The 15,309-nt window shown below is 37.8% G+C and overlaps 1 protein-coding gene across 7 annotated transcripts in view; it reads right to left on the bottom strand.

Annotated features, from left to right (window-relative positions):
• TENM2 (teneurin transmembrane protein 2) overlaps window positions 1-15,309 on the bottom strand; it is a 547,147-nt gene that overhangs the window by 118,423 nt on the left and 413,415 nt on the right. For 4 of the 7 annotated variants that reach the window (XM_075509420.1, XM_075509421.1, XM_075509422.1 and 1 more), the window contains 3 exons: window positions 13,856-13,983; window positions 9,317-9,320; window positions 2,487-2,692 (listed from right to left, as the gene is read on the bottom strand). In XM_075509420.1, the coding sequence (XP_075365535.1) occupies window positions 2,487-2,692; window positions 9,317-9,320; window positions 13,856-13,983 (338 nt within the window). The remainder of the gene's footprint in view (window positions 1-2,486; window positions 2,693-9,316; window positions 9,321-13,855; window positions 13,984-15,309) is intronic. The other 3 variants (XM_075509417.1, XM_075509418.1, XM_075509419.1) reach the window with 1 other exon arrangement.

Genomic DNA, 15,309 nt, shown 5'->3' with positions numbered 1-15,309 from the left:
AGGTCATGAAATTTATATCCTATCCATGTAAGGTGGAGTGAAAGAAAGAAGAGAAACTTTGCCTGATCATAGGCTTCTCAGATGAGAACATCATAATGAAACCTAGAACAAATACATTTGATCACAGTGCAACAGAAATTGAAGTTCAGCTTGAATTAAAAAAGTATTTTGTACTACCCATTACATACAACTGGATTTCTTGTAAAACATACAGGCATACCTCCATCATGTCTTAGTCAGACAATTACAATTAACTTGTATTTACAGCAAACCTTGATGATTGCTTAGGAGCTTTGGTTGCCCTAAGCCATTTTCACTTAATGATTTATACTTTTGTTTGTTTTCCTCCATTAAATTGCTGGTTTTTTCATGGTGGAATGATAGGGAAAGTGAGCACCAAAACTCTGAATTAAATAAGACATGCTCAATGTATTATGCCATTACCTCATTGCAACAGTTAAAAGATCCATAGACATAATTTTGCCCTCAAGACAACAAATTGAAGCATTACAGCCAAAATCAAAACATTCTTAAGAAAGGCTCCCACCCTGGAACATATTCTCTGTGGATATCTTCTGTGTTGCATGGATGTCTGGCAATGGCTGAAAATTACTACAATTTCCCCAATTTATCTAGTCTTTGTATGGAACTTCAGGATGCTGTATGCTATCCTCTAGCTATATGGAAAACTGACCACTTGCCCTCCTGCCCTTGGATTGTGGACTGCTCATCCTTATTTCTTACCAGTTGTATATATCCATTCAATAACTCACAGAACATTTTAAAACAGCATACTACAGGAAGTTGATGGAGTTTGGATAGTCAAAGCTTCTTGTTCACAAATTCTTAGAAGTAGAGGTCATAAACCCATGTAAACCGCTTTTCTCCTTTCCTCCCAACTCTGTTTAAAGATTTTAGTTCTCAATTCAGACTACAGGCAATAATAAACACCAGGGAACAAGAGGCAATGCAGAATAGTTCTATAAATTTCCCTCACATTGGGAAGCAGATCCAAAATTCAGTTAATGTAGGTGTAGTTTTCCCCAGAAAATTAATTGGTTCACTGTTTGTACCATGAGTTTGTGCATGCACATGGACACACAGTTCACTTAGGGTTGATATCTCCTTGCAGGCAATATGTAGCAATGCAATTATGTTAAAGCCTCTGGGCTTTTAGCTTAGATCATGCATTTTAACCATTCATGTAATTGAAGTCTGCTTTGCCAAATGAAAAAAAAAAAAAGCAGTAGCAGTTCTTTGCAAATCAGGGCAAGGCATCTAGAAATGTTAAATGGGGCTTTCCCAAAAAGGATCATGGAGTTCTACATTTGCTTTTTGGAAATCATATACTAAATAAAGCATTTTAAGTTTAGGTGATAATTTCTGAAGGAAGAACCAATTTTTAGCAGCAAGGATATACTTGACGGAAGGGGTCCTTTCCAAAAGCTGATTGCTATTTCTGCTTCCCTTGCTCTCTAAAGAATGGGGGCTCTTTCCTTTTAGTATGTGTAACTGCAAATATATTATTTCTCATTACAGTTCTAATCTAAGTAAATGGGAATCCTTCAATTCGCATTAATGAGTTTTCAATATAATAAAAAATTTCTCTCTTTAACAGAAAATATGTATCTTCTCACAGCAAAGAAATTAAAACACCCACTGCACAACCTAGAAGAAAAAGATACTTAAGTTTGGTCTCACTAATTTTAAGACTATCTTTACCTACAGCCCTTAGCTCTGTACTACAGAGTCACTGTAAAAATATGGTGTTACTGGTTTTCATCTCTGAACCTGGTTAGAAAGCAAGAAGAATTGGGTTTCCCAACTGCAAGACTTGCCCCATGTCTGACTCAGATATTATACCTAAATACTGTCCTTGAGGGAAAAGTAGTAAAATTAAATCTCTCAAACACATGGCCACTGCATTATGTTCTCTAATATGGCTGGGTAGCAGTGATGCCAAAGTCTGTACCACACCCCAGCAATGCCATTCCAACAGCCTGTGGAGATTAAAACTGCTATGAAGACAGAAAATTACATGTTAACACATCCAGCTGTGTATGCATTCCAGCTGTGCATGCATTCCAACTGTATACAGTGCTTTGATACTGTGAGTTTGACCATCTTTGCTCATCATCTTTGACTGCTGTATAACTGGATAGGTTTATCCCAATTGGTGCCAAGATTTTGTCAGAGGTTTTTTTGTCTCAAAACCTTGAGTGCCAAACTGCAAGTTATTTAAAAAACCTGAATGGCAAGAACATCATCATTGATTGCTTCTTATATCAATGTACTGTTGAGGTATGTAATAACCTAGAAATCTTAATATCAGGGTGTTCAGTCAAATATCATAAATTAAGTAACTCCCAGGATACTGCACAGAATCCCTAAACTTGAGCTCCATAAGCTCCAAAATAAATCTAACATAGATGCTCTAAACTTTTGCATTTTGACATTTACAGCCAACAAATACACTAATAAAGTACCTGGGCATGTGATGGTGGGAGTCCTCTTCTTATATAAACACCAAAAAGAGCATCCTTCCCTAAGGATATGTTGAACTTCAGGAACTGTGGCTGGCTGATATGGATCTGAGACCGCCAAAAAACTCCAGGGGGCACTTCCTGGGTGACCCTGCGACCAACTTCTGTTTCTCCACTATCTATGCTGCTATTCCTAGTGACCCATGGTCCTATAAAATAAAAGCAAATATAAATCAAATGAGATAACTGCTGTCAATACAGGTATTTTTATACACTCAAGATAACCATCTGTGGCAATGCCGCCTTTTAAATCGAACTGTAACTTTCCTTTCTTATTCTGATGCAATTTGCCTGCTGTTTCAATCAGTATGTAAGAATTTGGTCCCTATATTTAAAGTAAGAAGGCGGTGAACCTTTTTCTGTGGAGCATCTGCAATATTCTAATCCCTCCAACCCTTTAATTCTGCGATTGCTCTTTACTGATCAAATATAGTAACAGTAGAGAGTCAATTAAGCACATACGAATCTCCCTGTGCTCTTTTCAGCTGCATCTTGTACGCAAACAGGGTATTAAAAAAATATCAAAAAGGTGAACTGAAGGGGGAACTTCAATCGAAATGAACTGATTGCAAATTTTTACTACCATTGTTTTATACAGTGAAGTAGTCCAATAAACTCCAGGTCATAGACAAGAGTGTTGACAGAAGAAATGAAATGCACAGAAAAGGATTACAGTGACTGTACTCTAACATGCATCTTCTCCCTCTTGAAAGAAAGTTAGTACAACTCAACGTGCTGTCTTTTAAGTTCTCTCTGCCTGAAGCAGGGACTACCTGCAAGTCTTTCTCCCTCATGGTTAGTTAAAATCCATCATTTAATGGTTCTTCAGCATGCATTATTGAAGACAAGATACAAGACCTTTCTGGTTGAGTGCTCTGGCTTCCAGCCCATGAAATAGCCAACCTTTAAAACATGGTGCAAATCCCTTCTGTTCTCAGCTGAACAGGATGGTTCTGAGGCTACAGATATTTTAAACATGGAGTGTGATACGTGAAGAGTTAGCAGTGCTTTCAAGCTACAGTATATAGCAATGTTTGATTTTGTGTTCCATATTCCCAAACAACATGGTGATAAATCCATTTCAAAATTATTACAACAGATACTATAAAGACCACAGAAAATATCTGTTAACAATCACAGAAATGTAAAGGTATCATTAATATAACTATTAATACACACTGGATGGTAGTGATACCCCTGATACAACCTGACAGTATTTTTTAAAAGCTCAATGTTTACTTCATGTTTTTTTCATGGTGTAATGCTATTTTCAATAAATGGCAAGTTACTTTTGAAATAAATTCCAGCACTGTATGAATGTAACAGGATGGCACAGAATGACATATAATTCGAGCAGGTAAGTACCTAACAGCTTTTCTGTCTTGACTACCTTTAATTGAGAGCTGCAATAGCATGGTTTCAATTATAGATTCCAAATTATCTATGTTAGCAGCACTTACACTTGTACATAATGAAACAGATATTATGTTAGCAGTGTTTTGAAAATGGTAAAAGAATGCTCTGAATACCAGCTGCTATACAGTTTTTGGCAACTTGTTTGTTTTTTCATTTTCTATGTTAATGGGTCTACAACATCACAGCACTAAGAAAAAAAGAAAGCAGAAGAAGCTGCAAAGACAGGCTGCAAAGAAAGGAAAAATGGCTGAGAATGTCAAGCAATGTGCCTTTAGAGCAGCCCAGGAACATAGACATATCAACCAGATTCAAACATGTAATGTTTTATAAAAACTACGTGATTTCATTTCTAATGGATTACTGCAACAGAGGATATCTCAAAGTTCCTACCTACAATGAAGCCAGCCACCATCTCACTAGAATTTAAATTAGTCCTTACCCACATGGATAGGAAAACCAGGTACAGAGCACATAAAATCACCTGTTGAATGCTATACTGGAATCACTGGCAGAGCTGGGAAGTCAGCCTAAGACTGAGGGCTCCTTCATCTCATCATTGAGTACAACAGTACACTTACTTCACTTCACAATTCCAAATTACGGTAATAAATGATTAATTTTTTCAACATTCTTAAAAAGTGTGCTGTAAATGATTTCTTTGGAGGCAGACTGTATAGTTAAATGAACATCGACTATCTAATCTGAGAACAGACTCCTTGACACACTCTGAATAACCTTGTTCTTCAAGATCAGTATATTCATAGTCAAAGTGAAACAGCAAAGAAAAAGGTATTTCCAGGAAGTATTACAGTAGGCATTATTATTATGATAAAAGCTGTATAAGTAATAAAAGTGGGAAGATTAATAGACCAGTACCTCTTCCAGTATTCTGACTCCTTATACTCAATGAATTATCTGCGTTATATATTTTTTCAATTTGGTTAATTTCATGACTACAATAAAGCTGTTCCAGTCCACAGAAGCTAGTGGAAATCTTTGACATAAGGAATACTGAAGTCAGTAAGTGTAATCTATTTCTGAAATCCATGTGTAAAACTGGCGGGAATCTGGAGCTGAGATCTGTTTGAAACCAGAAGCCTCCCCCGCCATGTTGGAATCTGCTTCTCATTTAGTTTCTTTTTTAATCAATATTTTCTACTTTTTAATACAGTATATATATAATACTTCATACTTTTTAATACAGTTCTAGAATTCAGAGGAGCAGTGGTCATGTACATTCAGAGATATGGCTCGTACTAGCAGCACACATCTAATATTCCAATTAGATAAAAAATAAGCAGCTTATAGTCACTTACCTTATGGCATAAACATATATATAACACATATATATATATATATATATAAACATATATATATCAGGGCTAGTAAGTACTGAAACAGCTACTAACACATATAAATAGCCTATGCCAAAGAGTAAGTTTTAGAAAAATGAATCCTTTTCAGAACACTTTAAGAAGGGATGTGGTGTTAGAATGCCCTCATGCATACACCTGCTTTACAAATTACTGAGTCATGTGTTTTTCACCTACATCAAACAGAAATTATACTGACTATTGCTTCAGCCACTGTACCTCACTTTTATCCAGTGCAGCAAGCTTACTGAGCACGCAAATGGCAAGGCCACCAGTCTCTGTGGAGATTATGGTTTCATTGGCTATTAAAGCAGCTCCAAAACACCACCATCAATGACTTTTACTAATTACATTGCTTCCAAGTCTTCTAAGTATATATTCCCTAGAATTATAACTTTGCAAATATATTTAATACTTAGGGAGGCTCAAGTTTTAGTATTTCTGGTTGAATTTAGCCTTAGCCTCCTTTTGTTTTCCAAAATTCTGTTTTCTATTTCTATCTGGGAAAGGGCATTTTTCAGGAGTCAAGAATCCTCAAATACATCAATTAAGCTAAGAAGAGAATATTCCAGTCATCAAGAGAACCAGAGTTTCATTCACACTACTTCAGCATGCACCTCACAGGTAAACAAATATACCGGATGTCAAACTTTCCCAACAAAAAATTAGAAGACGACCATTCTTTTATATTTGTCATGAAAATGTTGACGTTATTAGCTTAAAAATCAGTGAAAACTGCAGATGAGACAATAGAATTTGTAATTATCAATCAGCCTAGAGACATGATTCAGGTTCCTAATACTGAAATGATTCAGTTCAGTTTGGCATTATCTTTGGAAGCATTTCCCCATAGATGCTTTTTTTGCTCTACAACATAAATGGTCTGGTTTCTAGTTGTCCAAACCACTCCTTCTGGAACAAATCAGTGTCTCAGGAAAATCTACCTAGGAAGAGAACTGTGACAGCTGTAGGGGTTCAACACAGCAGAGGATTTTAAGAGCAGGTTAGATGAGCAACTATCGCAAGTGATCAAGTACTTAACCTACCACAAAGAATGGAATGGATGGGTGACCCCTTATTTTCAAGTCTGTATTTTTGTAGTATGGCATGCATCTGCTCTATATCCAGCCCGTGCCATGTCTGTGAGAAACAGCTGTTGCCTTACCTCTGGCATGCTGAAAGGGATCCTTACTTTTGCTTTTAAGAATTTAATACATGAGATCCTCTTTTTATGGCTCTACATTACAATGCTGAAATAACACAATTTAGAAATGCTTGAAGTGGTACTAATATTTTTATAGTACAACTTCAGTAAAAAAGTTTTATATTTGCAAGTTTAACTAACAACTTATAAAGTTTTAAGTCTAGCAAGCTATCAGAGTTCTAAAGATTATGCATTATTGAATCATCCTCTCATAAATTCCTGCTGTGTTACTCTTGTTGGTATGAGACACAAAACTAGTGAGAGCATCTTGGTTCTAGTCTTTGCTTTGACACAGCCAGGGCACCTAAGGTGGTCATGATCTTGATGTTTTCAGATGAATACTTATAAAACAGAAATATTAACAATGACCTATTAAAAATTCTCACCTTGAAGATGAGTAATGCAGAGCAGTCACATAAAAATACTACAGGAGGTGTCTCAACATTGGCCTCTTCATGTTCCTTCCTCCCCAAGTCAGAAATACAGAAATGAAATGCAAAGTAGATACTACCACAGAATCTCTATTATTAGTCAATAGGCGTAAGTTTATTTTTTTAAACCTGAAAAGCAGAACATCATCCTAGCTTTATATTTGCAATGGCTTTTTCTGCACTAACAGCTTCTCTTATAAACCCTGTCTCTGGAGATTCTTAAAGTAAACTTTTTTTATAGCTCCCTTCAGTCTTCACCTCCTAATGTAGAGAATGTATCTTGCCACCTGACGCACTCCCTCTAGCTATTTTTAGAAGCTTTTCCATTTTGATGGACCACTGCAGATCACATTCAAAGAACATCAACTGCGTCTAAGTGAAGTTACAGATGTGACAAACTGACAAATCTAAGAAGAAAGACTAACCCAAACAACTCATACTATTGTGAACAAATAAATCCCAACATCATTATCTCTGCTGTGGGTGACTGTTTTAGAGTTTTGTCTGTTTATCTCATAACACCATGGATACTCGATTTTTTTTCTGTGATTTTCTCTCTGTAAACATCTACAAAAGAGAGTTTTAAAAGCATACTTCTTCATCTTACCCAGGGGAGCCATTTCAATTGCTCAGTCAAACATATATTTATCAACTAAATAACACTTATTCATTTAAACTGCTGTGTTATTTACCCAGCTGAATTACTATTTTGGCATATACATTTGAAAAGACTGTTTTAGCACTGAAGTATATTTGCCTTTGAAGCTATCAAATAGGCAATACATGACAACAGCAATGCACACTCCCCCTGCTAACTTGTCAGCAGGCCTCATCTTTGAGCTGGAGGTCAGTTTCAAGGTGGCAGCTGATAGGACATGCCCAGTCAGCCTTTAATTTAACTGATGTCAAGCAGTGTCAGCTATGGAGGCAGAACTTTATCTACACTGAAATCAGATATACTTGAGTATTTATTATAGGCTCCTCTTCCATACTGTAGTTAAAATTGAAAAATAAAAATGAAATCTGGCTACCAGCAGTGTCACACTACAGACATCACATTTAAATAGCAATTAACTCCAGCGCTTTGACTGTGTGCCTTTATAACGGTGATGACTGTAAATTGCACCTTGATAACACTCTTGAAAAGTATCTAGCAGAATAAGCATTCCAATGGATCCATAATGAACTACCAAGATAATTTGGACAATTTCAAATTAAATACAAGGAATAAATATCACCAGTGTTGGTTAAAGAGAATTCTCTTTCACTTCTCTTCCTGTACCTCTGCATCTTTTACAAATCATTGCTGCAGACATAGCTTTCCTTTTCTTTTTATCTAACTTATTTTTCTGTTGTTGTTTCTTATATAGTTAGGGATTTTCACAGATGACTCGGAATTCAAAATAAATTGTGTAAAGCTGTGTAAAGGAAACCATTCAATATAAAAATACACTCCACTGACTTTTTGCCAAAAAAGAATGTGTGGGAATTACTATGGTTTTCAATGATAGCTTGATTTTTTCCTCAGGTAAATTTGCTACTTATATGACCAGACATTTCTTATTGTTTCAGAAAAGCAAACAAAAAAAGTAGAAAATGCCTTTTCTATACAAATTTCTTCAGTGGGAAAACCAGTGCTATGCCCTATTACCACACTGATCACTTCCTATAGGAACCTATGCTTCAAAATATCTACTACTAATATGTAGGTGCCCTAGGACCCAAGTGAGAACAGATTCTTTTTGAAATGTGTACAATAGATTGACTGCTGATGCAAAACAAATTCCCATAGCTATAATAAAGTAAAAAGCCAGGAAATGAGAGTTTGTCTGGAGAAGCTGCTATGACACATCTTGAACTTCAGTTATGCTGAAGATGCTGGGGTACTAATGAGCTCTATTTTGTGAAGTGAGGAGGAAGGAAGCTTCTGAATTTGTATGAGCTTTCAGGAGTCCAGTAAAACAGCTTCTGAAACAAAATCAAAATGTCAGGTTTGCTGTTCAGTATCCCATATTTCTATTGTGGCGAAAGGAAAGACATTCTGCAAAGAGAGTGTCTGCTTAAGACCACTGCTCTGGCTCAGCTGCAGTCAAACAATCTGGCCCTGCTGGTGGAATTAAGAAACATGCCTTAATACCCTGATCCACCTAAAAATGTAGGCACACCTTCACAGTCGTGTGGGCATGGCTTCACAAGAGTCATTGTTTTCAGAATCAAAAGCAAATGATAACAGAAATGAAATTAAGATCTGTTAGTTCACTGCATTTCACAAAGAACAAATACATACTAGCATGAATTTCTACATGAACATAACAATCATCTCTGATGGTATATAAAACACTTCATCACCTAACTTTAAACACAGCAACTCATACTATCACCATCAACACAATCACAAAAATAAAACTCTTCTGTTCTGTTGAACTTAGTCAAATACTTTGCTTCTGCTAAGACAGCCCTAGAGCCTGGTATATTTTCAGAAGACCATATCTGCAAGCCTTCATGGCTTCCATATTAATACTTCTGCTTGCTAACATGTTAATTAAGATCTATATTGCATTAGCCACATAACTACTTGATAAGATTAATCCACCTGGAACATGTCGGCATGTCTTGATTAAATTGAATGAAGGTAACGGAAGTGACATTTAAAATACACTGATTATTATTACATTTTGATCATCTGTTTCAAAGTGTCTGAAAGGAAACAGTAGAAACCAAAGATTCATGTTGTTCACATTGTTAATGAGGTATGAGTTTTTCATCTTTTTATCTTTTGCAACATGACAAAGAGTTCCCTCCAGTTGTTCCCGAGTCCTTACACTGTCTGATGAGTAGGATTAGGTTTCAGCAGGAACACAGGTGGGGGTAGCACCAGTGTCTCAGGCAGTCAAGTCAGGGTCTATTCGATTTGCATCTGAACCCCAAGTCATCGATATGTAAGGATGGCAAATCTTCCCATTTAATCATTTTGTTATTCCTTTAACGTTGCCTGTCTGCTGCATTGCTAATAAAATATCTTAACTATTAGAAAAAAATCATTTCTGTGTGCAAACCAAAATGTGACTCGGAGCTGCAGCATCTGGCAGAGGTCTCTACATAATTTGGAGAGAGCTGAAGACAATCTATACAGCTTCACAATGACTGCTGAGTTTAGCTTTTCATATCTATTCAAGGCAAATTTCTGCTACATTAGTAGAAATATGTTTTTCCACTCTCTCATCTCAAGCAACTAAGATGGTGTCAAATTTAACAGCAAATGTAACTTTCTTCATTTCATTATTGCCATTATATTTACAATGCCAATTTTGATAACTGGAAACAAGTATTTTTCATGACACTTCAATACTTTACCATTTAATTAACTGTAATTGTCTTTTCAAAATGGTTAGTGGTAGACTTAATGAAATATCTCATAAACTGAGCATGAATCTGGATCAAGCTGGTTGGTCCAAAGAGACACAAACCCTGGATTACATCAGTATCAGAACACACATTCAAATCTACCTTTTCCAATTAGTCAGTATATTTATGGTAACTGAAGTGATCTTTCAGGTCCACAATCCTTGCCCATACTTATCTTTGGTGTCTTTTAAAAGTGGTTTTCTAGGATCAGAGACCACAATCTCTCACTGTGTTTTTCAGCTTTATAGAACCTTACTATAGTAAATAATCAAGAATAAAAATACTCAGTCAATTTTGAATTAGTAGAAAATCTGCTAAATTTGTGAGCACACCAAAGAGAATACTTCATAAACAAAAAACTCTACACTGAAGCATTCTTTACTTGGATTTGCAGCTGGAGTTAGTTCGGATATTTCCACATAAATGGTAGTTTATCTTAGGTGTCCTCTGAAATTATTAAAGTTGACTTTTATAGTATATTCTGTCAATTAGAAAGGAAACAGCACATAGACAGTCACATATTTTATGGAAATGTGTGTCTAGCCTACTATATAATTTTAAAAGTAGAATATATTTTTGGCATAGATAACAGAATCTAGGCACAGAAAAATCCCATAAGGTCATCTAATTCACTTCTTTGTGAAGAAGCAATTATTCCCAAACATGCTTTTTTTTTTTTTCACTTTTTCCCCTAATTTAGATTTATTACACCAAAATTCTAATGTTATCCTTATGCAACTGTAACAGACAAATGGACTTCACTCTCAGAAAGTTTTTTTTAATGTCATTACTATCTATCTCATCCCTGTAGCAATTCCACAATTCCAAGGCAACTTTTTGGTTTTTATGTACTATGAAGGGATACTACCTTATCATTTGTATTAAGAAAGGAATCGTTCTTTAATTTTGTCTCTTAATCTAAATCCCTAGTTCAGCACAACTTCCAGAGCCTAAAGGCAAAAAAAAAAAAGCTATCTTGTGCTTTGTTTACAGTCAGAGCATGGTGGACTTCACTTGCGGTTTTACAGCAGCACTGAGGATTTTTCTACCCATTGCACTTTCCTACTCCCTTCAGACATCCCCAGTATTAGTGAGATGTAGTGTGTAATTACAAAAAACCTGCAACTGTGTTATGTTAATAGTGAATTTTGTTTTCATTCAGATAGGAAAATGCAGTAATAAAGTAATTTACATTCCCCTTAAATTGCAGTTTTATTATTTGATACCAAAACTTAGTCTCTTAATAAGGAACAAGCAGATCAAATTGAAATATCTGCTTTTTTTTCCTTCCAAATTGCTCTACTTTAAAATGCCTCGCTTGCTGAGTAGGCACAGCTTGCATTTAAGTGGCCGTTCTCAGTCTAGGGGTTAAAGGTTTCTTTGGGAGACCCATGTTTTGAAAAGAATGGCTTCATCCTGAGTCGTGTCAATTATAGAAAGGTCACTCTCCACAGCCAGAGCCCTGAGCCCTGAAATGGTTGTTGTGTTAAAAGCTGTCAGAGGCTTTCCTAAAAACTGCTGGGATAGCAATATTAACTTGGACATAATAAAAGGAAAGGTGAGGTAGAAAAACTTTTCACCGTTCCCTGCTATGAGAATTTGTCTTTTAGATACTCCTTGTGTTCATCGAAACCTGTCATTCATATTATTCCACTGTGGAAGATTACTTGCCTAAATATCGTTCTCCCCCTTTCACCCAGGTTATCAACATTTCAGCAACCTTCTACAAAATGTCAGAAGAACAAGTAAACTTTTCCAACATGCTCTGAGGAAAGCTAACTGCAGCAATTTAAGACATAACTAGCAGTTCTGTCTTCTTGTCTCCTCTACAGGAGGTTACCACTCCCCAAACAGCCGGCATCTCAGCCTCTTCGAATATGCAAAGCTAATTAGAGTGGGGCCGGAATAAACTGCCAGAATTTGCACTGAAGTGCCCCAGGCAGATGAGCACATTCCAATTCAACAATCCTGCTGCCCTATATTTGCACAGAGATGGCAACAAAAAGCTGCAGGGGAGGGAATTTGGAAACATGTTAAACACTGCAGTTGTCTGCTAAGTGACCGTAATTGCAGACTTGAGCTCTTCAGGTTCCTGCCTAAAACCATAGGGTCCCTCACCTGTGCACAATCTGGAAGAAGTTCAGCAGTTAATATAAACATTCTGCCCTGTACTCAGGGATGTGCTGTTCGTCCAGTTTGACCTACAGTCAGAGATGAAAGCCAAGCCAACAAACCACTGTCTGAAAATCTACAGTTTTTTGCCACTGCTAGGTTGTCGGATTTCATGAAAAGGAGGAAGCCAAAATTAGTCCCTCCATGGAAAATGTGAAGAAGCTGAGCTGCAGCAGTATTATTTATTGAAAACAGAAGCAAATCCATGAAACGATTGGGCACACCAAGGAACAACTCAGCTTCCTTTCCCAGCTCTATTTTAACTGAATTTTTTCCAATACATCCAATGCAAGTATCCTGTGTTAGCATTCGTTTCTAACACTTGCTTCGGCAATCAGCAAGTTTAACATGAACCACAGGTCCTGAGAGCAAGATGATGCCCAGCTCTGAACAAAAACTCTTCTGCTGACCAACAGCATACGCTCTTGCTTCTCTTCTGTTTCAGTCACCCCGTCCCACCTTCACAGTACGCGAAGGCCTGTGAAGTGCTTTGACAAACTGAAACATTCTGTTCTGTCTTCTTATTGTAATTTTTGAAATAACCAGGGAAAGCCTTACCACGATGTAGCAAAGAACACACCTGAACCTCACCAGTAAAAAGCATTCAATTTAAATGATTAAAATCCTTTTCATGACATGTAATTTCTCTGTAGTTTTAATACATACTTTCTCAGTTTAAGAAAGTATTTCTGTTTTCAGATTTTTCCTCATTCTTCTCATTGCCCTGTCTCTGTCATCCTCCACTGGAACACAGTTTTTCTTTAAGAGAAAAAGAATCCTTTTTGTTGCCTACATTGCTCATACTAGTATCACGGGACAGATTATTTGCTATGGGTCAAATTCTGCTGTCCTTGATGTTTTCTATTAGAATTACATCTGAGAAAGAAGAAAAAACAGGGATTTGGCCCCGTCTGGGAGCCAAAGTTCTTGACTTCTCCCAGGCGGTACAATGTACTTCTCCCACTAAATCAAGCTTTTTCTCTGAGATCTCTATGCTGTACGTGGAAACAGAACATATCACACCTAGTGAAACGTACATGTATTTTTTGACTGAGGGAGCACTTCTTCACTAGTAGATGAGGTTCTAGCAATTGCATGATTTTGTGCACTAGCGCATAGAGGGCCAGAGTAGGAACAGCCGTACCTGGGCAGCGAACCAGCAAACAACTACCGGCGGCAGAATGCAGAAGACACCAGCAATGCTACAAACAGCCTTAAAAAAAGCTTTGGCATACATCTCCGTGTGAGTATATACATTAAAAACTGCAAGAGAGCTAAACCCGTGAAGCGCCGAGAGCCTGGAGCCGCAGCCTCACCTCTGCCTCCAGATGGCAGCGTCGCCACGTCCTCGGCGCCCGGCACGCCCGGCCTCATCCCGTTGTTGAAGGTGTGTCCGTCCGCGGGCTGGAGCTGCCAGTTCAGCCCCAGGAGGTGCATCGCTGCCGGAGACACAAAGTCGAGAAACATAAAGACGCGGCGCACAGACAAAAGCGTCGGGGCAGAGAGAGGCTACAGCTAACTTCAGCTGAGCATCTTTTGGAAAACACGGTGAAGCGACTTGTCTCAGAGGAATGTTAATACGCTTAAAAAAAGGCAACGAAGAAGAACTCCAAAAGAAAGCCCTGATGACTCACATGAACCTGCCTTACTTTTTGTTCAGTTATCAGATCTTCCAGATTACTGAAACACAAACGGAAAAATGCTTCCAATCCAGTGTATCAAAACAGAGAGGTGAGCATTTTGTTCAGACTTTGGCTTCCCGTACTACCTTTCCGATGCGCACGTGACAGGCGGATACATTCTTGGAAGCAAAGTACTGCTGCAAACACTAGCTCCAGCTTTAAATTATATGTGATAATTTATCCGTTGATTATAAAATTAGCTTTAGCCCTATGTATACTAATGTCATGGTAATGCAATTATTTTGTGTTTATTACAAATTATTTAAACCAACAATTTAACAGCCTCTGTCTTCATTTTGTAGATTAAACTTCCCCAACAAACCCAGGCCTTTCCCAATCCTTTGACCTCACAATTTTTTCTAATCCAGTGCATGAAACTTGGCCGCCTGGGCCACACAACAGCGAGCCACGTGCAGTCCCGGCCAGGGAAGGTTTGCCCGCTAGCAGAGCTTTCTGGTGGCACCACAGGTTCGTGGCCTCTCTGGCTGTCCCTAAGCTGGAGGCAGGCCCGCGTGGCCTGCAGGTGCCATGCAGCTGCGCCTGACACGTAAGCTATGCAGTGGGAGAAAGGCCACGGCACCACCTTCGCAAGTGCATGAGTTATAGGCACTGTGGTAGGGGCTAATTGAGTAAGTCCTGTGCATAATGCATGAGACTCGACAGGTCTGAATCATTCAGCTAGTGGATTTATGTGCATCTTCACCATGTATAAGCAGAAGCTACCTGAATACATCTCCATACTTTCATCTTATTACCCCTATGGCATCCTCCCAGTATAGAGGAGTGGTGAGGGATAGAAAAGCGCACAAAGCTGTATTTATTCACTTTCTCTATGCCCACCGTGAGCACTCTTCCTGTTTACACAGGATGGGCATAAACGTACATACCACGGAGAACAGCATTTTCAGTTATACACTAAAATGGTGTTTGAGGGGATTTAGGGGCAGAAAATATATATGATTACGAGCACTCTCATAATTGTTCACTTCTGCAGTGTCAGATCCACATAAGATTAGCACATATTTTGAGTCCAATTACAAGTAATTGTAGAAGAGCTGGTGTGGTCACAAATGGACCATCAGT

Source organism: Mycteria americana, chromosome 8 (assembly GCF_035582795.1).
Source record: "Mycteria americana isolate JAX WOST 10 ecotype Jacksonville Zoo and Gardens chromosome 8, USCA_MyAme_1.0, whole genome shotgun sequence".
NCBI lineage: Eukaryota > Metazoa > Chordata > Aves > Ciconiiformes > Ciconiidae > Mycteria > Mycteria americana.
The sequence above is the reverse complement of the archived record's forward strand: the minus strand, read 5'-3'. Positions and strand labels throughout refer to the sequence as shown.